A 26,754-nucleotide genomic window follows, 5' to 3' on the forward strand; every position below is an offset into this window, starting at 1 on the left:
AACATAATAAAGGTCACATATGGTGAGCCCACAGCTGACATCATAGTCACTGGTGAAAGGCTGAAAGCTTTTCCTCTAAGATCAGAAACAAAACAAGGGTGCCCACTCTCATTACTCCTAGTCAATGAAGTATTAGAAGTACTAGCAAGAACAATCAGTCAAGAAAAAGAACTAAAAGGCACTGGAATTGGAAAGGAAGAAGTAAAATTGTCTCTATTTGCAGATGACATGATTTTATACAGAGAAAATCTTAAAACATTCAACCAGAAAACTGAGATCTAACTGATGAATTCCATAAAGTTGCAGGATACAAAATTAGCATACAAAAATCCATAGTGTTTCTATACACTAACAATAAATTTTTTGAAAAAGGAAGAAACTAATGCCATTTACAATAGCATCAAAAACAGTTAAATACTTCGGAATAAATTTAACTAAGGAGGAGAAAGAGCTCTATTCTGAAAGCTATAAGACACCGATGAAAGAAATCAAAGAAGACACAAATAAATAGAAAGTATCCTATGCTTATGGATTGGAAAAATTAATATTGTTAGAATGCTGGTATTAACAAAAGTCATCTATAGATTCAATGAGGTTTTTATCAAAATTCCAGTAGCATTTTATTTCACAAAAGACCACAAATAGCAGAAGAAATCCCGAGAAAGAACAAAGCAGGAGATATCATACTTCCTGAGTTCAAGCTATACTATAAAGATATAGTCACCAAAACAGTATGGTCCTGGCATAAAAGCAGTCACATAGAACAACAGAAAGAATTGAGAGTCCTAAAATAAACCCAAGCTTACATGGTCAACTAATACTTGGCAAGGAAGCCAAGGGTCTTTACTGGAGAAGAGATGGTTTCTTCAATAAAAGGAGCTGGGAAAACTGATATTCACATGTAAAGAATGAAACTGGACCCCTTTCTTATACCACTTACAAAAATGAACTCAAGATAGATTAAAGACTTAAATGTAAGACCCGAAACTATGAAACCCCTAGGAGAAAACATAGGAACAAAACCCCTTAACATGGATCTTGCTTATGATTTTTTTGGATATGACAGCTAAAACACAAGAACAAAATAAAAAGAAACAAGTGGGACTACATCAAACCGAAAAGCTTCTCCACAGCAAAAGAAACCACCAACACAGTGAAAGACAACCCTCAACAGGAAAAAAATATTTGCAAACCCCATGTATCTGATAAGAGGTTACTACCCAAAACATATAAGGAAGTCCTACAACTCAATAGCAAAAACAAACAAAAACAAAAGCAAATAACCCAATTTAAAAATGGGCAAAGGACCTGAATAGGCATTCCTTCAAAAAAGATAGACGAAAGGCCAATGGGTACAGGAAAAGATGCTCAGCGTCACCAGCCCTTAAGAGAAATGAAAATTACAACCACAATGAGATATCATCTCATGCCTGTTAGAATGGCCACCATTCAAAGAGATAACAAGAGATAACACATGCTGGTGTGTATGTGGAGGAAAGGGAACATGTGTGCACTGTTGGTGGGACTGTAAATTGGTATAGCTACTATGAAGAAGAGTAAAAGGATCCTCAAAAAATAGAACCACCATAAACCAGCAGTTCCACTTCTGGGAATATCCCCAAAGTGAACAAAATCATTAACTAACTCAAAAAGATATCTGCACCCCCATATTCATAGGAGCATCATTTATAACCACTAAGGCATGGAAACGGTCTAAATGTTTGCTGATGGGTGAAAAAATAAAAAGCTATGGTATATATACACGATGGAATATTATTCAGCCATAAAAAATGAGGACATCCTACTATCTGCAACAATATGGATGGAACTTGAAGGCACTATGCTAAGTGAAATGTCAGGTGGAGAAAGACAAAACTGTGCAATCTCACCTACATGTGGAATCTGAAAAACAGCACGACAAACCAAACGCACAGAAAAAGAGATCAGACTTGTAGTTACCAGAGGTGGGGGGGGAGGGGAACTGGAGGTAGGTGGTCAAAAGGGACACACTTTCAATTATAAGATAAGTAAGTACTGGGGCTATAATATACAGCATGAGGACAGCAGCGAACATTGCTGTATGATATATAGGACAGTAGTGAAGGTAGTAAAATCCTAAGAGTTCTCATCACGAGGACAGAATATTTTTTCCTGTTTTCTTTATCTTTTTCTTTTTATGAGAAAGAACATCTATATGAGAAGATGAATGGTAGCCTTAAACTTCTACAGTGATGTATGTTAATTATTTCTCAGTAAAAGTGAAAAAAAAAAATTCCGCACAGATTGAAGATCTAAATAGGAAAAAAAAGCTACAAACGCATTAGAAAAAAATACGAAGACCCATTTTATTTTCTTGGGAGGAGGATATGTAAGGAAGATAAATTCTAGAGATTGAGCAGGAAAAGAAGATCGGGTTTCATTACATAAGATTTACATCTTCTATACTACAAAGAATGCCCTAAACAAAATTAAGCGATGAGCAACCCCAGGAAGACATATTTTTAACACATTTTACAGAATAAAGTTTGATATCTGAAATACACAAAGAGCTCTTACAAATGGATAAAAAGTGACGAATGAATGAAAATCTAGGCAAAGAACATATAAATAGAAATGTAAACTCCCTATGAAAGTACGAGAAGACACATAGCTTCACTAGCAATTAATTAAATACAGATAAAATAATGAGGAGAAATAATCCCTGGCCTATTAGATTGGGGGAAAAAACATTCAGAAGACGGGTAACGATCAATACTGCCCTGGCTGAGGGGAAATGGGCTCGGTCAAACACAGCCGGTAGGGGGCAGAAATGCAAACTAGCTCTCAGGGGCTGGGGATGATTTGTCACTGTCTAGATGGCTCCATGGCTCACTGTGCCCAACCAAGAAGCCTGTTGACCTCTGTGCCTCAGTTTTCCCTCCCTACTAAATGGACAGGGCGCTAAAGGGCTGTCGGTGTAGGAAGAGGGAGGAGGTTGGAAAATAGAAATAAGGAACAATTATAGAAGTACAAACGCAAAGATCACCAGCCATTCCGATCACGATGGTCACCTCTGACCCAAACAGCAACCCCCACTTCCTGCCTGGAACATTTCAGCGCTAGTTGGTCCCAGTGGGGGCAAGATCCGGCAGGACCCCCGTGAAGAGAAGGAGACAGCAGAGGGCGCTTCTGACAGACAGGGGCAGAGTCTCTGGCTCAGAGGGCCAAAGTTCAGGCGCACCAACTTCCTCATTCCTGTTCTGTCAAATGGCACATTAATAAGCAAGAAAGCGATTCAGGGAAGAATTTCCAGAAGGACAAAAAACTCATCAGGTGTGTCAGATCTCTGACATTCAGGAGCCATGTGGGGAAAGACGCACACGCTGACTTAAGCACGAAAGTATGGATGCTTTAATTAATCCGGGGTGAATTTAATTGCTTTAGTTAAGTGGAAATCGGGTTAAAAATGATGCGGAGCATGCTGGGGTGTGTTAAAAACATGACATATGAGTTGGATGAATCGATAAATTAAAAGTGCACAGATGTTTTAATTAAACCCAGGGAAGTTAACGAAGATCACAAGAGACTTTTAAGCCTATGATTAATTCAATTCATTTAAAATACCTGTAGAGATATGGGGATGACTCCATTTTGAGAGTTATAAAAGTTCTCAATCGGTAAGTGCTTAAGCTGTTCTTAAGAAACGTCTAAGTGTGTGTGTGTGTGTGTGTGACCAAACAACATTAATTACATAATGAGTATTTAAATTCTTTACAGTACACAGTGAACCTTTCTGTGGCTCAAGTCCAGAATTCACTTACTGCGGTTCAAGCAATGAGTCGTGTTTGCAAATTATTGGTGTTTTGTTATCTACAAGCATGGAAGCTTCCGGAAGACCTAGAGGAGCTCTTTATTTACTGCTGTGTCCCCAGCCGGTAGAGCAGTGCCAGGCATAGTGTAGGCTGAGGAGTCAGCCTGAATCTCCCTTCATTGTTACTCGCTGTGTGACACTAGATGCTATTTTCAGCCTTGATTTCCTTTAAGATGGGACAAGAATTCGGGGGTACCTACCTCGTTGTGTTTTTAAGAGGGTGAAATGAGATAAGTCTATAAAGTGCTATATATTGCCTGACAAACAATAAGAAATCTACAGATGGATTTTATTATCATTTTTATTAGGAAAGAATGATTCTGACTCATCCCATTGTAAAGGGACAGGTGAGGGTAAAGCACCCTCTTCCATGTCACCCCTCCCAGCCAACTCCCTCTCTAAACACTGGCTTATTTACCAATACAGAGGTTTTCCTAAAACCCTAATACTTCTACTCTGCACCACATCGATAGCAAGCTCCCCCAGGGTTAGGCACTCTGCTTCCTAAGGCTGCTTGGCAACCTACCTAGTCGCTTAAAAAGGGGGAAAAAAGTCCCTTTTTAGTCTCCAAAGCAATTTAACTTGGGGGAGGGCTGACTGATTTAAGCCCTGGGAAATGATTTGTTTGGTAATACAGCAAGCATGGGCACCGTGAACGACAGTTTCGGAGGCTGCGGGCATGGGCTCACAGGAGGCCACTAAATGATGGGGACGGCAACTTCCACACACTGGAGGCGGGCCTCCTCCATGCCTCTCGAGCTGAGCCGGGGAGCCAGGGAGCTGGGGTGGGGGTCAAAGTGATGTCGCTGCTTCTGGTCACAACTCTCTTTGGGGAGTCTCAGCAGAGTTCAAGGGCAACGTTATCTAGACTCAGACCTGAATGGCACAAAAGTCTTCTGGGGATCCCATAGGAATGCAGATCTTGATTCAGAAGGGCTGGAATCAGAAGATGATTCCATTCATCGGGACTGAGGGTTTGGATATTTAACAAGCTCCCCAGGCTGAGGCTAATACTCCAGACTTACTGACCGACTGAAGCAGAAACTCTGGAGGGAGCCCAGGTGATTCGATGAGTTCTAATGCTGTACAGGGGCAAGTGCCTTACCTTCTCTGAGCCTCAGTTTCCTTAGCTGTGAAATGGGGGCGATAATGATGTGCATTGTGAAGATGAAATGAAATAATTATATAAAACCCTTGGCACAGTGCCTCAGTCCCTTTCTGCAAGGTGTTTTCCAAGTGCATCTGCTTTAAACCCCTTGTCCTGGGCCCTTGCTGCCAAGGAATTCCTGCACATTTTCTCAGGTCAGGGGTGGGAGGAAGGAGAGGTGGGCTTCAGCCATCAAACCACAATGTGCTGTGGCAGCCACAGTGGCCCCTGGCCCTTCTACATTAACGGGGATAGTCAGGGGAGCTGGGGGAGCGGAGGGAGACAGGAGTGCAAGACAGAGAATCTGAAGGAACAACACACAAGGTATGTCCGTGCTTGTTGTAAGGGAGGACCAGCGCGGCCTGAGTGTCTTTCACTGACAGGTGAGGCCAGTGGAAAAATAGGGGAGGGGGCTTCTGTGCCAAGAAAGTTCTGCGGGAGGTGTTTCTGGGGTGGTGGGGACGACCCCTCCACCAGCAGGGAGGGGATAAGGGGCTTGTCATTCCTTTCCTGAGGCAGAAGTCTGTTAAGGGGAGTGACTAACGGGGAAAGCAGGTTAAAAGGCAGTGCCCAGCAGGACAGTCAGACAGCCCGAGCTGCCCACGTGGGCTTTGGGAGTGGTCACTGCCCTCCATTCCGGGGATCTTCCTGCCAAGCCTCTCTCCTGTGTGGCCATTAGGGCTATAAGCCTTGGAGTCAGTCAGACACGGCTATGTGACCTTGGGCCAGTAGCTTACTGTCCTTAAGTTTCTGTTTCTCCTGTAAAATAAGGATAACAACAGTGATTTCAAAGACTCATGAAGACCAGTACTAGCTAACATTTATGGAGCATTTGATACATGCCAAGCACGGTTCTACACACTTGACATGAATTTACTTTTCAGTCCTCACAGCAGTGCGACAGGTAGTATTACTATTTGCCTCCATTTTACAGCTGAGAAAACCAAGGCTCATGGAGGTTAAGTAATTTTTTAAAATGGGTACATCTAACTGGAGGAACATGGCTTCGATCCTAGCAAATTCAAACTCTCGCCTTCCTTCTTAATCACTGCGCTCTTCTGAGATCATGCATGTAAAATGGCGGACCAAGGTCAACTCTTCTGTTTTCTTCCTTTTTTTATTCCTCCTCTTCTCCTTCCGTCCCTCCTTCCCTTCATTTCAAGTTGTGCCTCAAAGTTGGCTGAATCATCACCGCATGATTAATCTGATAAATTAGAACCCTGTTCTCCAGCACTCATTTGGTTCTTGCACATTTTCGGGCAATGTTTTCATCTTTACAAGTCTTATCCCCTAAATGCAAATCACCGAACATTTAGAGACCACACACTGCTTCCCGGGTACAAACCGAGTGCGAGGAAGTATAATAAAGAGGACGGCTAGAAACTTGTGATCCAGCAGGAGAAACCGATGGAATCGCCCGGCTAGAACCTGGCACAGCATGGGGGAAGGGTCACTGCCAAGATGTTGCCAAGGCCTGTGTGACTGCAGGGTCCCGTCTAGGGGTGTTTTGGGGAGGTGGGGACCTGCGAGCAGCAGTTTGATAGGAAAGGTTGGGACTGCTGAGAACATTCCAGCTGAAGCAGCAGCATGAGCACGGAGGAAGAAGCAGGGCTATGACGCTTTATGGATGACAAGTAGCCCGAACCTATGGCGTATGGGCTTTAGTAGGAGATAATAGTTGCAAAAGCAGCTGAAATCATGAAAGACCTTGAATGTCACTCTAAGAATGTTCTTTATTCTCAGAATATGGTCCCTGACAACCTGCATCAGAGCCCCCTGCGAGGCTTGTTAAAAATGCATGTGCCTGAGCCCCAGCCCAGTCCTATGGATTCAGAATTGGCTGGCATGGGGGCCAAGCCTGGGAATATGCATTTGTAACAATTTCCCCACGGAAATGTCTGCAAACCAAAGTTTGGTAGCCATTGTGGGAGACACCTGCCTCCTGAAGGTGTTCAAAGAGAGTAGGACCTGCTCCCCAGAGCTCTGCAGAATGCCGCACGCTGTGAATAGGGGGAATGGCATCAGACAGAGGCTGGTGGCCACGTGCACAGGGCAGTGACTGTGAAGTCAGAGAGGAGAAACGGAGCAGAGCACGGTGGAGGCTGATGAAACAGGACTGGGCAAACGGTGTGATGAGGGAGGCGACGGAACGTCTCTGGTAGCTGGGAGGAGAGTGGTTTAGGGCAGTAGGCTCCAAAGTCAGATGGACTTTGCTTGGAATGCAGGCTCGGCCACGTTCTACTTAGTAAATGCTAGTTTCCTCTCCTGTAAAGTTTTCTTGGGTTCAAACCCAAATCCTGGCGTGCAACTACCACACAAACCGCTGGCAAAGTGCATCTTCCTTACACCTCATAGCTCCCAAGGCGAATGTCATGGTCTAGTATCAAGAGCCTGGGCCAAACTGGCTGGTTTGAATCCCAGCATTACCACTTGCTCCCTGAGTGCTCTGTAGCAAGTTACCTACCCTCTCTGTGCTTCGTTTTCCTCATCTGTAAAAGGGGATAGTAGTCGTACGTAAAACAGGGCTATTGATGGTTAAATGAGAGAACTATGGGGTTGCTATGCGGTTGATTAGTACAGTGGTTGGCACGGAGCGGGAACTCAGTAAATGTCAGCAGTGACGGATGAGGACGAGTTTGACTGGAGTGTTGGAACCCCAGGAGAGACTGGGTAGTGGGGACCTTTGCCAGTTAACAGGAGAAAAATGGCAAGATCCCTGTTCTCTTTTCTCAAGCCTCCACAGAAGCTGGGTAGGAGCTGAAAGCAACCCCCAGAGAGAAGGCTTTCTGTTCCCGCGGTCGTGGCATTTCTGGGCCTCCCCTGACAGCTGTTCAACAGCAGGAGTTGTCATTTCTAATAGCTATTAAATACGCATTACCTAACAAGTAAGGCTCTGGAGTTTTAAGTTTCTGCTGCAGGTCTGGGGCCTCAAGCTCAGAAGCAAGTAAGCCGACTGAGAGCCAGTGTCAAAACAGAAGAATTGGAAGCCTCGGATGTTTTCTGAAATGCAAGGCTGCTTTACAAACAACCCAAAGAGCATCCTGAGTCCATGAAAGACCTTCAAATAAAAGTAAATAAAAGAAAGAAAGGGATCCTAATTAAAGAGCATCTGGCCCACTACAAATAGCATGCAAGCAATGAAAAAGTCAGGCAAGGGGGACAGTAATGATAAAAACTGGAGACCAAATAGTAATTTGTTTAAGAAGCATAATTACAGTGGGGCGGGAGAGGGCCCTGATGGAGAACGGGACAAAGTCCTGGGAAAGACATGCCACTTGTGTGTGAGCTCTGAACCCAAACACACTGCTTATTACACGGCACAAGACGTGAAATTCGATACCGGAAGACACACTCAGTGTAGTTCCTTTACTAAACTCCTTCTCCATGGAATTTTCTTCACATTCCCTGATACTACTATGCTATTTTTATAGATTCATACTCATTTCTTCACTAACTTATCTCCTAAATAATGTCTATAGCATTCAAATACACATCATAGCATCTAGGACTTTCCATGCACGCTCCCACTTGCCGATCGGAGCAGTCAGCAGACTGGAAGCTCTCGGAAGGCAGGGCCCTGGCATGCTTGCTCAGCCGTGTATTTCTGGCACTGAGTGCAGTACCCTACTCACAGCAGGCACGTAATCAGCATTTGTTGGACGCATGAGTACGTTCTGTCCCCTCCACTGACTTGGAACAATGTGTGAGAACCCTTACACATCCTTTTGATGTGAGGGTCCTTTCCATTTTGACCTCTGAGCCCCTCAGGACCCCAGCTCGGGGTGGGGGGCCTGTGGAGTGAATGCTCTGCAAATTCATGCTGACTGATTCCTCCATTCCCTGCAAGGCTGTCTTCAGATGCCGGATGCAGACTGGCAGGTTTATAAGAAGACAAGGAGCTGCTGTCTGCACCGCACCTCTGAGGGCATGGGAGGCGCAGTCTGAGGTCAAGAGAGTAAATCCGTATTTCTGTCACTCGGACACATACCCGGTCGCTCGGATGTGATGGGAATCTCGCTTGCTAACATGGCAAATTTCTCCCCTGGCAGGAGGGCCTGAGTCCGCCCGCAGTAGTGGAAACTGGCAGGACTGGAGGCATCCTGGGCCCAGCTGTCAGGGAGGGAACAAAGGTGAGCGCGAGTTTGTCTTGAGGGAGGACTTGGGACTGGGGCCCTCCTAAGGCTTTTATCAAGAAAGAAGAGAAGTGATCACGGACCACAGCTGGGAGATGGCACGTGCCATTCTGGGTGGCGGGAGACCCAGGACCAGCTGTCTTTACTCTGTGTTTGCAAGCACGATGACCTCACCCTGTCTGCTCCACTTACTTCCTGCTAACACGTAAGAGCTTCCTGGGCCCAGAAGCTGTTTGCGAGCGCAGTCTGTCAGAGCCACTGACAAGCTGTGCGGGACCAATGGGGTAGAGCCTCACCGCGCTGGTGGGAACGTGCACGTACGTACACACACACACACACACACACTCACACGCATAACCACATTCTAATGTTTTTCTGATTAGAAATCGGAGGTGCATCTTTGGTAGGATTCACTGAGGAAGGCACAGCATCTTGCTAAAAATGTACAACTTCAACCTAATCTCGAGAAAACATCAGGCAAGCCCACATTGAGGGACATGCTAAAAAACACCTGACCAGTATTCTTCGAAACAATCGAGGTCATGAAACACATGGAAAAGACCGAGGACCCTTTGCAGACTGGAGGGGACAAAGAAGACATGACAACGAAATATGATGTGGGATCTGGACCAGAAAAAAAGAAAAAAAGGCAAAATTAGAAAAAAAAAAGTCTGGAAATTAGTCAATAGCATTGCTTCGGTGTTAGTTTCCTCGTTTCAGCGACGGAACCATGATAATTTAAAATGCTGTCATGAGGCGAATTCTGTATGGGAGCTCTATGTACTATTATTGCAACCTGTCTGCAAGTCTGAAAGGATTTCAACATAAAAAAAACTTTAAACATGGGGGGGCAGTTAAAATAGGATTTACTCATATTGTTGATATGAGAAAGGATAAGATGGTATGTTTTAAGTACTTCATGCAAAGCCTGGTGGATGTTAAAGACTTAATAACGATTAGTCGTTATTTAAAAACAATCTAAAGTGGAGGCTTAACTCACAAGTGACTCAGGCACTAATTGTTACATTTACTCACTCAAAGCTCGTGCCGCTAAATCTAGGTGCCTATTTTTTCTGGTTACTCACTTCATCACACACATGCAGTTAGTGATTTTTGTTACTCTGAGGAGCCAGTAGTTAGAAAATGAGACGTTCAAGGCTTGAGTCTCTAGAAGCCAGGCTGGTGCATAGGGGCTCAGGTCCACTTTTGGGATTCCTGACATGAAAAAGTGTGTGAGAAGCTGACTTGGCTTGAATGCTCATGACTGTGCAAATGTTCCTCTCTTGATAGGTCAAAGGTGGCACTAACATCTCCTACTTATTGCAACTGATACGTTTTCCCTTTTTAAATTTTGGATTTTGACATTGTTCCTTTTAGAAGAAATTTATCTATGTAAACATAGTGAGGTGACTTAAAGAATCATGTTAAGTAAATAATAATACAGGTGGCCCATGAATTTGGCCAAAATCATAAAGGCGGTACATGAAAGAGTTCAGGAAATAAAGGCTTAGAATATTGCCCAATATTGTTGTTAATGAAGGAGCTTAAACTGTGTCCATTTCAAAAATACTAAGGAAGAAATATCTTTAGGACAAAGAGGCAGTTTACTTCTCACACTCTTAAGGCAACTTTGCCAAGAATAAATAGGGAGACAAGGGGAAAACAATCTTATTCTTTACATACTTCAGTTTTGTCCACTGTAGGCATCAAGAGCTAGATTAAAATACACGACAAGTTCAAAGGCTGAGTTCAGGAACGGCTCCTGAGTACGCAGGAGTAACTACTCTTAACAGCCGCTCAATATTTGTTTCACGAGGATCAATTATATACCATGGCTAATGCACGCTGGGAGCACGCGCCCAGCCACAGTGCAGGTGGGGAATGCAAAACGCACACCGAGAGTCCTTTTAAGCAGCTAAATGCACACGCCATTACAGATCCATAATGCAGAATGGACGCCCATCTGCAAATGGATTTAGAGCGAGGAGTTCTTAAATGGCTGAGGTACTTAGGGCTGAAAGGCCAGTAACTGGATGTGCGGCCAGAGCCCACATGGTTTTTAGGATTAATAATACATCGATGTGTGTCAGTGTTAATATACATTTACAGCTCACAGGCCATGCAGCGGAGGGTTCAGCCCGTTTGCAGCCACCGGCAAAAGGACCATTCCGTCCTTCCTCTCATTAACGCCTTCACTCCTAGGAAAATCAGATATCGCAAGAAAGGCCATTCAAACAATACTGAGGTTTTCCCTCCTTTACAGCATTCGCCAGGAACAGTGCTTGGCACAGTGATGCATGTGCCATCTGCCGTCCCCCCACCACAGTGTCTCAGAGCCCGACTGAGCAAAGCACTCAAGGGTGGGAAGCTCCAGGCTCCATGCTCTGCTTGGTGACGTGTCCACATGCCATTAGAGTGTGCGGAGAGGGTGCGGAGGTGATGGTCTGGTGGCTTCTAGCTCTCTTTTCCTTTTGTATCTGACGAGTTTACCAGAACTTTTGCATTATTTCGTGATAGAGGGTATGTCCACAGGTGGCGTCACTGAGGAACGAGTCTCATGCACGTGCAACCACATCCAGAACTTCACACGCATGGAAGTTCCACTCACTCATCAGTCAGCACTCAGAAAGTTGGGGATGGCCCATCTTGGAAATACTGTGACTATCCGAAATACAGTTTTCCGCAGCCACTGTGGTGAGCGCGGGAAAAAGGGGTGGCGCTATATAGTATTTACAGAGTAGATTTATGAATAACTGCCTATCTCTCAGAGCATCAAGGCAGGACGGTCTTTTAAAGGCGAGCGCATAAAAATAATGAAAATATTATATAAACATGTAAACAAATATAATGGGATATGCATAAATAAATACGGTAAATATGAACCCTTTGAGGGATCACAACCTGTTCTGCTAAGAGCTTTGGGTGTCTTGACTTCATCCCACCCTCACCATAAACGTATGAAGGAACCCCCCCCCCCTTTCCCAGAGGGGGAGACAGAGACTCAGACATGTTGGATCCTTCGCTCAAGGTCACACAGACGCTCAAGTGGCAGAGCTGGGATTCAACATAGGAATTCCTGGCTCCTCAGCAAGGCCCTGGCCTCTCCCTCACTGCCTCTCAGACTGGGCTGTGACCTCCTGGTGGGTGACAAATCAGTGTGGTCGGTTTTCAGTGGTGTTTCAAAAAAACAAAATAGAGTAGAATAGAAAAGAGTTACGGAGTAAAGAGAAGTATGGTTTTGTGAAAGTTACATTTCAATTTTATAGGTGTGTTTACCTAGAACACACATGCGCACGTGTGGGCGTGTACACACCGTATCTAAAAGGTGTGAGGAGCCCTGGTCTCCACTAGGCCTGCCTCTGATAGAGCCCCTTGAAGGTTATGCTCAAGGTCTCTTGCAAGCTGGGTATGCAGCCCCTAAGTCCCTGTTCTTGTGAGAGTCATTTTCTCTTATATTACCTTTTCCCCAAGAATCCCAGGGCCCCAGCAATTCTGTGCAAAGGAGTGTAGATAAATTAATAATACAATTTAAAACCGATTCCACCAAGATAAATAGAGCTTCCTAGATTAAGAGTGTAGCTGGCCAGAATGAATGAAATTTACTAACCCTGAGATGCTTAATCTTCCATTACGTAGAATTTAATGATTATAAGAAAGGAGTGATGGTAATTCACTTTTGCTTTTACAGGAAATCCAACCATCTCATTTTTAGCAAATCTTTCTTCTCAGCACACCTCGGTGCCAAGGATACCCTCCCTGCTCCTATAGGTATATTGGCCAATTGTCATATATTAAAGCCTGCTCTTTGCTCAAGGGTTAGGCCTTCCAGCACGCATGGGTTTACAAGTTGTCCTAGTGGAATTCTGGGAAGAGGCTTCTTTGGTCCCCCCCTCGCTCACTCTCCCCCAAAGAAGCCTATGTTTTGTTTTCCAACCATAGCAGGGAAGTAGTGGCAGGTACCTTTAGCGCAGTCTGCTCCTAGAAATCCTGGGAAGCAGTGACACAGCCCAGACACACATTCGCCATTCCCGTGGCAGTTACGTGGACAGTCCTGCACTGAATCTGAAAAAGAGAGAAACTCAGCAACTACCTTTTCCTCTGTCTGCTGATGAAGCAATTTCGTCATGGACCACCCACCATTTCTGCAGAGCAGTGGGAGTAAACCTCCAAAACCACAGGGGGCTGGCAGGAGCGTGAGTGAGCCAAGGGAATGGGAAGTAGGGGGACCAGGGCAACTTGGGGAACGCGCGGAAGTAACCACCGCGCTCCATTTGATCCCCGGGCAGGGATGCAGGGTCAGTACTGTTGCTACTTCTGCTTTTTCAAAAGAAACAATTTGTTTGGCTTTAAAATCTGAAATTTCTCATGTCCCAAGGTTGACAAGTTTAAAACATCATGAATGCTGGCCCCTCCCCGCCAAGCCCCTTTAATATTGGACTCTCAGCCTGAGATTTGGTCTGAGATGTGGGACATCAGCCTTTAGCCTCGGGGACAGGGGATGAGTCTCCAAATGACAGTGCATGTTTCTGATCTCAGGTTTGTAGAGTAGAAGGAATTCTTGCTTTAAGGAAAGAAAAATCCAAATGCGTAAGACTGGCCTATCGAGGCATGATTTTGGGTGTATTAAGTAGTGGGTTTTAGGTTGTACAAAAGTCCTTTTATGCTTACCTTTTGCACATCTTATTTTACACAAAAATCAATTAGTTCCCATTTGTTCTAACCAGCATTGCCATCCTATTTCATGATTTACTTTTCTCTGTGAACTCTCAAGTCATCACTTCAAAGGGATCATTTAGGGACTTTTTCATGTTGATTTGGGTCTACACAGACACAGGCACAGTCTTTTAAAATTATTATCATCCTCATTTTTTTGCCTTAAATTAAAATAAACACATTTAGAATTTCAGGTTCCAAATTACCCAAATGATGAAAAGAAAAATGCAAGCTACTCTGCCCAGGCTGTGACCTTTACACAGCCCATTGGGGAGTTGGGGTCATTGACTTGGTGATGTTGCTTGAAAGACTATAAAGTCGGATGGCTCCTGATGGAGTAAGCTGAGAGCGGTGAAGGTTTTTCCTTTACACCAAATTTCCCATTTACTCCCACTCTGGACTGAAAAACCAAACCTTGCATATTGCTTTCTTTCTACAGTGTTTCCTTTCTCTGCTCTCTTCTTCCAGAACCAAGCATTAGTTGGTTTCTGGTACTCTCAGGAGAACTCAATGAGTGTATTTACTTCTTCAAAATCAGGTAAAAGACCATAGACTCCACCAGGCCAGTCTCTTTAATGTTTATCAATTAACACTTCAGACTGAAATTCCTTGAGGTTGGCTCTATAGGTGGGCTGAGAACCATCCAAGTGGCTGCCGATTTCCATCTATTCATTGTGTAGTCGTTCATTCAAGAAGCTTTAGGCTGAATCATGAAACAGTTGCTTGGGCAGACCAAAAATCAGCCATTTCCCATGGTTGTGGAAGACAGTTCTCCATGTCTGCAATCCTCCTTTCGTGTTTCTCAACGTCTCGTGAGCTGCGGCGCCGACTGTCTTAGTTCTGGGCTCCCTTTTCAAGGTTGTCTGCATAGTGAAGCAGCTTGGAGGACAGATATGGTATCTGTCTCCAGAACAAAGGACAGGCTTACTTACTCTCCAGTGTAATAAGGGTAGTCTCTTCCTCTAGAGCAAAGAACAGGCAGGCTCGCCGCCCATTCTGAGAGGCTTAGGTGCAATACACTCAGGATTTCCTTTCTGGAATGCAAGCCATTGCATGTGCAAGTGCTACCCAACCCTATTGATGCTGCCCTGTGGGAACTGGGGCTTGGGGGACTGGCACATTTACTAGCATCTGGATATTGCCTTGCTCTGAGTAATAAAGGCCCTTGTCTCTGACCCAGGAGTCTCATGTCTTCTGATAATATCTATGAAATTGTGGCAGGGTAACGTGTTAGCTTACAGTTAGGGTGAGCTCTCAGAGCTGTCACAGTTCCTGATGTATGGCTCACTTTATTAACTAGAAACCTCTTATATGCAAGGCCCTGTAGTAGGCATTGGTGAATACAAGGGGACAGGCAAGGTGTCTGACCTCATAGAATTTTCACTGTCATAGACAATACAGGCTGATATATATATATATATTTATTCTGCGAACAGTGGGAACAAATAGTTTCAAACACAGAAATGGCACTGTCCAGTTTGCATTTTAAGAAGTCACCCCTAGAGTGAGGTACAGATTGTTTCTCCCTAGACCAGCATCTGAGTCGGGGGATGGTGTGGTGGAAACTGACATCTCTGAGCTCAAAGCTCCCTGTTCCCAAACACAACATCTTCAGAGATAAAGCAGCAGAGGTCGAGGGACCTCTTTGCCCACCAGAGTCTCATGGAAAGGGACTGAGCTCTTTGCATGGGCTCTTTGCAGGGCTGGAAGGACTCTCTTGCCCTTTAGCTGAAGTATTATCCTTTACTGTCAGTTTAGAAAATATTTACCCCCTGGGTATCTTCCTTCCCCACCTTCCCTCAGTCAAGAAGGGTTTTGTATCCCTTTCTCTACGTTCCTGTAATTTCTGCAGTCGCCTTTTCATGTGTCTGTCTTCTCCCATCAGGGTCCATGAGGAACAGACCAGATCTACGTCATTCACTGAGGTATTCTCAACTCCTGGTACATGGCAGGCCCTCGGTAAACAGTTGTCAGAGTGCGTGCACGTGCGTGTATGCAGGAGGGTAGGAGAATCCAAACTAAGCAAAAACTGTAATAAGGAGTATTTTCCACTGCATTCTCTCAGCATTTCTACAGTTTTTGAGAGAAAGAACAATCACGTATAAAAGGAGCCCACCCTTCCGGTCCCCCTTCTGTGGCACTCGATGACATATCACGGTTGCAATATTATCAGTTTTCCTTTCTGTCACCCTGGTTTAGGTTTCCTTGAGGAAACAATGGCAGGTGCCGGGAGGAAGCCCAGGAAATGGGGTTTTACACAGGCGGAGGGCGGCCTCCACTAAATGTGCACCGAGCTTCAAGGATGCCACTCTGTTGTCCCCTGAGATGAAACTCATTTCTGAAAGCAGGCTGCTTCTCTCCAAAACACATCAAAAGACTTCCCTGAGTCAAAGGTATATTTAGTGTGATCGCTGGTTGACACCCGTCTAACATTTTTCCTTCTGTTTCATATCACAGGGGCTTTCGGCGCTCCTGCCTGCTCTTGATGGAGAACGTTCTGATAATAGATATGTGTGGGAGACCCTCTGAACCAAATAAAACACTGTTCTTTTCCCTGCATTTCAGGCCAATTACTATCATTGCTCTATCAAGATGTCTGCCCAATTATTAGGCCGATTACCTTTGACTTTCTGTTTGAGTTACAGTCCAGACGAGAGAAATCCTCTGGGGAGAATTACTATTCCCATCTCTGACAGGTGAATGAGGGTAATGGCCTGGGGGAAGGGCATCTCACTACCACAGCGTCTGTGTCTATGTGGATAAAGGAGATGGAGGGCAGAAGCCATTATTAGATAATCTGGCCCCCAGAAAACTTGCTGTGCAGGGGAAAAGGCATTTACTTGGCCGGAATCCAAAGCAATCCAGTGGTTAAGAGCACAGTTCTCTGGAGAGTTTGGATGCTGACTCCACCCCCGATTACCGTGTGTGACCTTGGGCAAGTTGTTTAACTTCTCTCAGTCTTGGCTTCTCAATTAGAAAATGGAATCCTGGGAGCACCTATACCTCACAGGACTACTCTGTGGGTTCGCCGGCCTCATCCCTGCCGAGGCTGGCCCACGTGTCCGTGCTCCGTCAATGTGTGGTGCTTACGGTTTGTGTTATTAACCATTTCACCGAGTCCTTGTAGACTCTGGCTAAGCCAGCAGCTGTTTACGGCGTGTGCTCTCATGTACGTGCTAAGCCTTTTCAGCTTAAATACAAGGTGACAAAAAGAATGTCATTTCTCATCATGTTCTTAAACTAAAGACTGCTTTTAATCTCAACATCTCAAACTACTTTTTTTCCTTTTGTGAGCTGGTTTGTAATCCCCTTTGTCTTGCTCCCCCCACCATGGGTACATAATCTGATTCTGGAAATTTTCTCTAACCACGGAAGATGTTTTACAATGGCCTCCATGATACAAGGTTTATGACATTAGTTTAGAGCAGGGGTTGGGAAACTTCTTCCGTAAAGGGACAGAAAGTAAATATTTAGGTTTTGTCGGCCAAGCTGTCTCTGTTGCAACTACTGAGCTCTGTTTTAGCTGCCACCGATGATACGTCAACAGAAGAACGTAACATGGCTGTGCTCCAGAAAAACTTTATTTATAAAAACAGGCAGAGGCCAGACTTAGCCCAGGGGCTACAGTGTGCCAACCCCTGCCTTAGAGCATTTGGCTAACCTTGATACGACCAAGTTTTCCTTAGCAGAGGGAGTTAGGTATAACTTTAATGCTACGGTTAATACCAACTCCTGATTTTATACCATTTGGAAGTTGTGGCTACTGATAAAATCTGCTCCCTGAATTTTACGTTGGCTTCCCTAGATCTTTCTAGAATCAAGGAGCCCCTCAGAGAAATCCGTGAGACCAGTAAAGAAGTTCTGAGAATGCGGTTAATAGAAACATAGCTGTATAAGATGTGCTCCTAACCAACCATCCACTCTCATCTTGTGACGACCAGCGCCACTGCAGACATGTTCCATATGTAAAGTCACGTCATCCTTCCCATCAGGGACACGGTCCTTTTCACCAAGGAAGCTGAGGCTCCAGGAGGTACGTGACTTTTCCAGTTAGGATGTGGGACAGAAGAGCTGGGATTCGATGCGCTCTCACCAGGCCTCTCCTCATGACGCCAGTCCTATGGTGAACCTCCAGATCCACAACTCGGCACCGTGGGCATGACATGTACAAAGGCCCAGAAGCCCATCCATTTCTACCATCCACATCCTGGGACCTGGAGGGACTGAGTCTTCTGAGCCTCAGTGGATTCCTCCGTGAAATGCGTCTAACACTCTGCCCCAACTCACGGACGTTCTACCCAGGATCTGTTATCCTCGTCAGGATAAAAATGTAACGACAATGTAAATTTAATGAAAGTACCTGTGGCTTATGTGATTGGTAAAATTCTTAAGGTTTGCTTTAGAGAACTTCATAAAATTCTCTCAAACTAATGGCCCTTTCAGGGGTTCATAAGCACATATAAGAGGAAATTTTGAATAAAACCATAGCTTCTCCCTTGATAGCTAATAAAAAACAGGGCTAACACATGCCAAAAATGACAAGTGTTTAATTAAAGCATTTTGAGATTTACCTACTTGGGAACAAAGATATGATTCCCCCCCCTTATATCTATATCCTTTTCTTGATTTATTTTTATGGTTGTTTTTTTTTTAAATGTTTGACTTTGAGCTTTCCTGGATTTTTAAGAGAAATTCTGAGCTGATGTGAATGGTCTGTATTTATTGGCTCTACTGCATATTTAGAGATTATATACTGTATGTTATTTAATTCTTACAATAGCCCTATGTGGTGGGTACTAGTTAGTTCTATTTTACCGTGAGGAACCTGAGGCTTACACAAGTCCAGTGATTTGCATAGGTTGTGCGGCCAGGACTTGAGCCAGCCTGTTTGACCTAAGCTCTTTACCACGACTGGAACGTGTAAGCAGTCTTTCTATTTTAATTGGGACTAGTTTTAAGTGGAAGAGACCATGAAGCCTAAATAAAGGATTCTGGTCTGGTTTCCTATACAGTAGAAACTACGTTGGAAGATGTGCCTTCTACGGAGAAACCCAGAACGTTTCCATTCTTCCCTTGGTGGCATATCACCTCAGAGATCCCATACCTACCTAAGACAACAGTGTTGAAGGAAACCATCTCTTTGTCTTTGCCATCATTGTAGAAGGCCAGGTGCCACAGGCCCACGTCCAGATACTGTACAAACACGGCTTCATTCTGAACCAGGGTCTGTATGCTCCGGCGTTCCCTGGGTGACTCAACCACACTCCACTTCTCCTTCCCATCCAGACGCTCCATGAAGTCATACTAGGGAAAGAAGAGAGAGAACTCCATGTGTGAAAGCAGTTACAGACCTGGTCCCATGACTAGCACCTTCTCCTCCCAGCCCATCAGTTAGCTGAAAAATACTTTGGAGCACATTTGACTATGAGCTCATCCAGTAAAAAAGAAGAGTCACAGAAGTTGTAACAATAAGTCACCATTTATTATGCTTATAATCATTGCTAATAGTTTTATTACTATAGGAACAATCCCTTTTCTGCAGTTTGAAATCCAAAAAGCTTTAAAGCCGAAACTTTTATGTTTTTTCTTGTGTGCATGAGAGAGAGAGAGAGAGAGAGAGAGAGGGAGATTATTGTTCCAGTCTTCACTAGGGTGTTATATAATACCTAGTATATGCCAAGTATAACTTTCTTGTAATTCCCAAATTCTGGATTCCAAAAATCACCTGGTTTGGCAAGAGTTTCAGATAAGGAGTGACAGACCTATGTTAATAGCTATCGTTTACTGATCATTTACCAGGGGAAGGTGGTATAGCAGATTAGTTAAGAATGAGGGTTGTATCTACTATGTTGTACACCTGAAACTAATGTAACATTGTATGTCAACTATACTTTAATTTAAAAAAAAAAAAAAGGAGGAGAATGAGATTTGTGCAGCCAGACTGCCTGGGAGAGAATCTGGCATTTACTAGCTTTACTTATCTGTGCCTTAGTTTCCCCATTTGCAAAACAGAAAATGATAGTACCTATGTTACAGGTTGTCGTGAAGAATAAGATAATATTGAGAACAGTGCCTGGCGCAGAGCACACACAAAATACATATTAGCTAGCTATCATCATTACCACCATCATAATTTCATTTTATTCTTGCAAAAACCCTAAAGATAAGTACTCTTTGTATCTCATTTTACAGATAAGAAAACTGAAGCTCAGAGAAGTCAAACAATTTGTCAAAAGTCACACAGCAACTAAGTGGCCAAGCAAAAACTTAGACCTAACTCTCTCAGATAAACCAGCAATTAAATGTGAAACTGTTTCAGTGGAAATTGGGCTCCTAACTAGAAGTGATCAATGAGAGACTGATTGGCCAATGAAGGCTACCAAGATGAGGGGAACAGGGTCGGGGGGAGCCAGTGTGACCCAAGACAGCCCTGTCCTAGAGAATGGCGAAATCCTCTGGTGGGCAAGTGGGAGCCATGGATGATCCCTGAGCAGTGACTGATGCAATGAAAGGAATGTTTTGAGGAATTTATTTGCAGGCAGGATATGGCAGAGAGGAGAATGAAAAGAACCAGGAAGACCAGCTGGGCAGTCTTGCAGAAACCCAAGTATGATGTGACAGGGGTCTTGATTAGGACAGTCAATGAGGAGAGGAGACAACTTTGGAGGAATGTTTTTAAGAAAGAAGGGACACCGCTTGACCGTAGGCTGGACAGAGAGGATGAAGGAAAAGGCAGAGGACACCAATGTCTCTTACTTGTCGACAAGAAAATCGATAAGACCCCTGTAGAAATGGGCTAATCTTGTGAACTCGTTCAAAATCACTGCACAGAAAAGTCAGTTGCACTGTGACTTCCAGAGAACATTCAAAGCGCAGGTCTTTAGCAGATAAAAACCACCACTGTGGGATTAAGCTCTCTCTCACCACTTCCCCTCCATAAAAAGGATTTTATAGGTTACAGACACTGACTATAACCTCTTTCATGAACTTCATAGAATTAAACTCCAGGAATCTATTAATGTGACTTCCCCATCATCAGAATTGCCAGTTTTACCCATCTGAAACGTGATCACTGAAAACAAAGACTCTGTAATCTGAAGTGCAAAGGCTTTACCATCAGACAAAGTTGGGTTTGAATTCTGACTGCCACTTGCTATTGCTTGAAGTTGGGTCAATTGACTTTTAGCCTCTTCCTGGTTTGCATACTAGGGAATAATAATGCTCGACTTTGGGAGATGTTACAAGGATGACATGATGTAATGCTTAGGGCAGTGCCTGGAAGGTAATAACCATGTTACTAAGTACCTTGAGACTATGAGTTACTTATTTGCAAATCATAATGATCAGAGAGGAGAAGTACATGGTTCCAGTTTTTCCATCTGGGGGTGGGAGATGGTGGTTGCTTAGGAAGTGGAAATTTCCCCATCTCTCAGAAAAGAAGTATTTGTTTTTTAGCTTTCCTCTACCCCATATCCCATTGGTCACAGCTGTCTTTATGGGATAAAATAAATTACACAAAGTGATACAACAAACCAATGCTGCTTTGGAGACCTTTGTAACCAAAGCATTTGTTTCTTAGCAACCTCGTAAATGTCCAACTACCCAGACCCATGTCTACTACAAATTGCTGTCAGCCAGAGGAATGAGCCTAACTTCCCTGGTGCTGAGGTGAGAAGAATATACTTCATTTGGGGTCCAGAAAATCACCCCCATGAGGAAAAGTTTGGGGAAGGCGATTGCTTGTGTGGGGTCATTGCTCATTATTAATTTGGACATCAGTCATCTCTTGCTGAACTGGCTGGCTGGCCAAGAGCAGAAATGACTTAGGACCAGCAGCAGTGCTTGCTGTCCAACCAATCAAATGGCTCTGGGCAAAGGTATTGTCAGAGGAGAGAGAAGACATCTATTTTGGCCATTCCTCCCAACTCATTCCAAAGTAGCATGGGGGGTAGTTTTCATTAAAGGAAGACTGTGTAAGCCAGGGGCTGTCAAACAGGGCATGGGGACATGTGGGTGTGATACGATGCAGTGTCCAATGTGCCTCAATCCTGTACCCTTTATTGTGCTTTGCTTTTCTCAAACTATTTGTCACTCTCTACACTGATATAATCTGTTTTTATGTTTACTGTCAGTCTACTCAGAAGAACGTAAACTCCAGGAGGGCAGGGGTGTTGCCCGCATGGCAGAGTGGTTAAGAGGACTTCAGAGCTGGGGCCCCTGCGTGGCTCAGTTGGTTAAGCATCTGTCTTCAGCTCAGGTCATGATCCCAGGGTCCTGAGATCGAGCCCCACATTGGGCTCCCTGCTCAGTGGGGAGCCTGCTGCTCCCCCTGCTTATGTGCGCATGCTCTCTCTCTCTGTCAAATAAACTAAAATCTTGGGGAAAAAAAAAAGACTTCAGAGCTGGAATCCTAGGACTGCCACTTACTTCTTGCCACACTCACAAAAGCTATTTAAGTTCTCTGTGCCTCAGTCTCCTTATCTTTAAAATGGGGACAATAATCACACCACTGTCAAAACACCATTGTAAGGATTGAGTGAATCAATTCATGTAAAGCACTTAGAATTACACTTTGTGTGTGGTGATCAAGCCCTCAAGGTGTCAGCAATCACTATCATAATTCACTGCTATCCCTCATTTATCTCAAGCAGAGTCTGGCCAGTAAATATTAAATATCAAATGAATAAAATACTAAATTCATAAATGAATTCCATCGAAAAGAAGAAAATTGGAATATGTCCCAGGTTTTGTCTCTAATAATAATCACTTGCACTCCGTAATGTGCTTTTTTGCATGAAAGAGGAAGGGGTAGCATTACAGTCAGGGAGGCTGAATCAGGCAGCGGCCGGGGCAGAACATGCATATGATGGGCCATTATGGTGGCTGCACATTCCCATAAATCAAGATTTGAGAGCTGACTTTATAAGGCCATGATGACATCATTTTTCCAGTTCTCAGTGGGAGGCTGTACAATGCCTGCTTGCTTCCTTTGGACTTCCCTTGTTCCTTCTTTTGTCTTCCCTTCCCATTTGATACTGTTTCTTAGTGTCCGCTGTGGTAGTGATGGCTGATCCTTGTCCACATCAGGGTCTCACTCTTTTCCAGCCACGTTGCAGCCAGGTGGGAGCACACGGTGGTGTCCAGTCCGTGGAACGTAAGCTGTGGGATGAGCTCCCCTTCTAGACCCTGCCATAAAGTATCCCGGGCAGCCCCTGCTGCTCTCCCTCCATCCCTATCCTCCCCTGGAGGGGGCCAGAGCAGGCTTAAAGCCTGTGATGGTGGGGCCACAAGACAGGAATGGCCTGGATCCTAGCATGAGCCCTTGGAGGAAGGCTGAAATTATGACATGAGCAAGAACGAACACTTACTAAACTAAGCCGCCGAAATGTTGAGGCTTCCTTGTTACTTCAGCACAACCCTCAGAGATTTCTTGACGTCATGCCTCTCTTTGCTCCCAGTTCACTGCCCAGGAGCATGGTAAGTTCCAGCATACTTTCCACGGAGTAAAGCCCCAACTATTATATGTGGGGTGTCTGTTTACCCCTGTTTGCCCAGGAGTGTCCTAGCTGACACCAGTTGTTCCTCCTTTCAGTCCAGAAAGTGCTCCAGTCTGGAGTATATAGTTCTCCGATTCACAGATGAACATACAATAAGCAGCATCACGGAGCCTCGTTTACGGCCGCGGTAACTTTGGGAAGGGCTGGAGGCTAGGAACACAAGGTGGATCAAGCCAGCCAAATGCAGAGATGGTCTTCTAGGGCGGGGAAGGCAGGAGCTCAGTAAGAAGCCGGTTCGCAGGGAGGCCATCTGGTGCAGGACAGCCTCTGCTCTCTCGGATTCCTAGACTGCAGTCTGGCCAGCTTGCTTGGCAGCCTGGCTGACACTAGAAGGAGGCCATTTTCCAATGGCACAGGTCCTGGCTAGAGTTTCTTTTTCATGTCCCAGCACTGGGGATTGATAACTCAGGCTTACTACCAGGGACATCTGTCTCCTCTGTTCCAAGACCCCATCATGATCAACCCTGGACACAGGGACGCTCAGGAGACCGTGCTGCGCTTGGATGGCTGAGAGGCTGCTCCACAGCACATTCTAGCTAAGCGATCTGCCGAAGCCCTGGAAGAGATTAGGAGGCACAGGACCAAACCCCAGCAGGCGATGGATGTGTTCAGGGGCTGGCTGCGGGAGGAAGTCTGTCTCTCAAGGCAGCTTGTCTCTCTTGACTCGGCAGTAAAGCCACCCAGAAGGTGATAGTGTAAGAACCCAAAATAAACGCCTCCCCCGATCTCTCTTTTTCCTGGGCCTTTGAAAAATAACCAGTGTTGCCATGCAATGCGAGGCCTGTGCCTTGAGTCATCAGTCATACCAGAAGTGGCAGAAAATGCAACTTTTACGAGCACTTGAGAGGCAAAAAAATAAACCACAGCAAATATTTGACTGATCCAATTATAAATCTACCCCACTTCTTGGTAGAGACCAAGGAGGAATGGTAATTAAGATAACTTAGTGGGTTTGCAGGAAGAGCTGCAGGAGAGAGCAAAGGAGCCTGGGCCATCGAGCAGGGCCTGTCACTCTCCCAGAAGGGCGAGCATCCACAGGCAGGGAGCAGACAGCCAAGAGATGCTTCTGGAAGCCACACCGATACACACCTGCCAAAGAGGGCAAGGTTAAAGACAGACTCATTGCCCTTCAGGAAGATGTTATTACTGGGTCCAGGACCCTGAGAAGGGGGGAAATAACTTTATTGCCATTTGGAACGTCTGTTGCTGAGGGTCGATGTGGACGGGAAAAGCAATAAACGCTGACATTTCCCATGGACGGCCTGCCGCTCCCTCGCTCCGTGCTGGCGGCATCCCTGGCCTCCCAGCATCGGATGTCGATTCTCCCTCAGACGGCAGGGCATGCTCAGCAGTTGCTAGGATTGCAGCGAAGCAGCATGCGTGAGTGAGGGCTGCTTGAAGCCACATTACCACAGGGTCTCTGGTCACATCCAGGGACGACTGGCAGCAGCGGGTCACTCATGGGGGCCTGTTCATCTTCTGCCTCCAGCCAGGCCCGTGGTGAAGTGCGCCCGGCTGATTCCTCATTAAAGCTCAGCACACTTTCTTTTCTCTCCTTCAAAGAGGCTGAGGGCTCAGAGGGGTGTGCAAGGATGACAGCAGCAGGGCCGTGCTCCAGCGGCAGCTGGCTTCCCTGAGCACGGCCCCGCTGGCCTTGTTCAGGACGCCAGCTCAGTTCCGACTCCGTGTGTCCGAGTCACTGAACTAGATGCCACTAGGCCCAGCTGTGTGTGCTGCTGGGGCCACTCGTCCACCAGCTAGGAGAACGGGCCCCTAGATTCTGGATGGGACACGGCACCTGGATTTGCAGACCGTAGCAGTGCATTGTACAAGACCCCACAGGTAAGGATCAAGCAGACAGAAGGTAGAGAGGACCCAAGCACAGTTCTGAAACATAAGGAGTGGGGCAGAACACACCTAATGGTGGGATCCCTGCCTGTCCCATCCCGTGTCCCCCTGCACAGCAGTGGGAAAAGTAATCATCAAAAATACGAAGTCTATTATTTTTCTGGGCACTTGCTCTGTGCCAGGCATGAGGGCAAGTGCTGACATATGTTATCTCTTTCCGTCTTCCCAGAAACCCTAGTTGCATCCCCATTTCTCAGGAGAGAGTAACGGCTGTGACAGAAGTAATGTAATGTACCCAGTGCCACTGACGGTAGTTGGTGGCCAAGCACAGACTTGAACTGGGATTTGCGCGAGTCTTAACAACTATGGGAGGTCGCTTCAAGTTTTCCAAGAACCTGGCTGCCTCTGCCAGCGTATCTGGTGGCCGGCCTGGTGTGTAAGTCGCCTAAAGACGCTGCTGAGCAGAGAAAGGGAAGGAAGGCAGAGCCCAGCGGTGCTAGGGCCAGACTTGGAAGCAGGCTGGGCACCTGAGGACAGGGAGATGTCCCACTGGAGTAGAAGAAAAAGGGTTCCAGGAAAGATGGGGATGACTTTGCTGGGTGTGGGCCCTCCCTGGTCTAAAAACTCCCTTTGCCTACCTCCAAACTTCTCTGTCCTTGTATTCCATCTACCTTGTTCTTCTCTGTTTCTGGAACTCACCAAACTCATCCCAGCCTCAGGGCCCTGGCACGAGGTATTCTCTCCGCCTGGCCTCCTCTTCCTCCTGATCTCCCTCCCACCTTCCTGCTGCTTGTCAATCCTGCCCTCCCTGGGAGTTCTTGGAGGGGTCTTAATGCCAGTGCTCACTAGCCCCACAGGCGCAGGACCAGCTCTGCCTTGTCCACTGCTGCAGCCCCTTGCCACACAGCACATAGTAGGTGCTCAGCTAGTGGCAGTGGAATCCAACATTACAGCCTACCTTTGGCAGAACAATGGCTCTGTCTGAAGACAGGATCTCCTTGGGAGATTGTTAACCCTTTCCTATGACATTTTTGAGAACAGGGAGAAACAGTTGAAAACTCTACGTCCTGATCTCCTATTCTCAAGACCTTCCCTCATTACCTAGTCCATCTCGCAAGGGTGACTCAGAGCTTCATGGCATGGGGCCACTTTTTCCTTTGATTTAACACACTCCTAGCTGGGCTGCGTATGTGGGTGTAAACATGCAACAATGCCACACAGGGCCACAGCCGCGAAACCTCCGTAGCCGCCGTCCTCCTCAGTCACCCCCCGTCTTGTAAGAGCCAGTGCTGAGGGGAAAAGCTATATCCTTGCTGGCGAGCGATGACCAAAGAAAAGCACAGCTTCTAAAAAGAGGACGATCGTTATGTCAAGCTTCAACACAGCCCACAGATCAAGGGGTATCTTCACTGTCCTCTGCTTGGAAAGATCTTTCCCTCTCTTTCCTCTTCCTTTATCTGCTTAACTTGCCTTCCAGGACTCCGCTTGTTTAGCGTCTCCTCCAGG

The 26,754-nt window shown here is 45.6% G+C and overlaps 1 protein-coding gene across 1 annotated transcript in view; it reads right to left on the reverse strand.

Annotated features, from left to right (window-relative positions):
- Nucleotides 1-26,754, reverse strand: part of TENM2 (teneurin transmembrane protein 2) — a 524,046-nt gene that overhangs the window by 158,105 nt on the left and 339,187 nt on the right. The window contains exons 7-8 of the mRNA XM_045792137.2: nucleotides 18,952-19,147; nucleotides 13,091-13,192 (exon numbers count right to left, since the gene is read on the reverse strand). Of these exons, the coding sequence (XP_045648093.2) occupies nucleotides 13,091-13,192; nucleotides 18,952-19,147 (298 nt within the window). The remainder of the gene's footprint in view (nucleotides 1-13,090; nucleotides 13,193-18,951; nucleotides 19,148-26,754) is intronic.

Source organism: Ursus americanus, chromosome 15 (genome assembly GCF_024610735.1).
Source record: "Ursus americanus isolate L20-20 chromosome 15, mUrsAme1.1.p, whole genome shotgun sequence".
In the NCBI taxonomy this organism is placed as follows: domain Eukaryota; kingdom Metazoa; phylum Chordata; class Mammalia; order Carnivora; family Ursidae; genus Ursus; species Ursus americanus.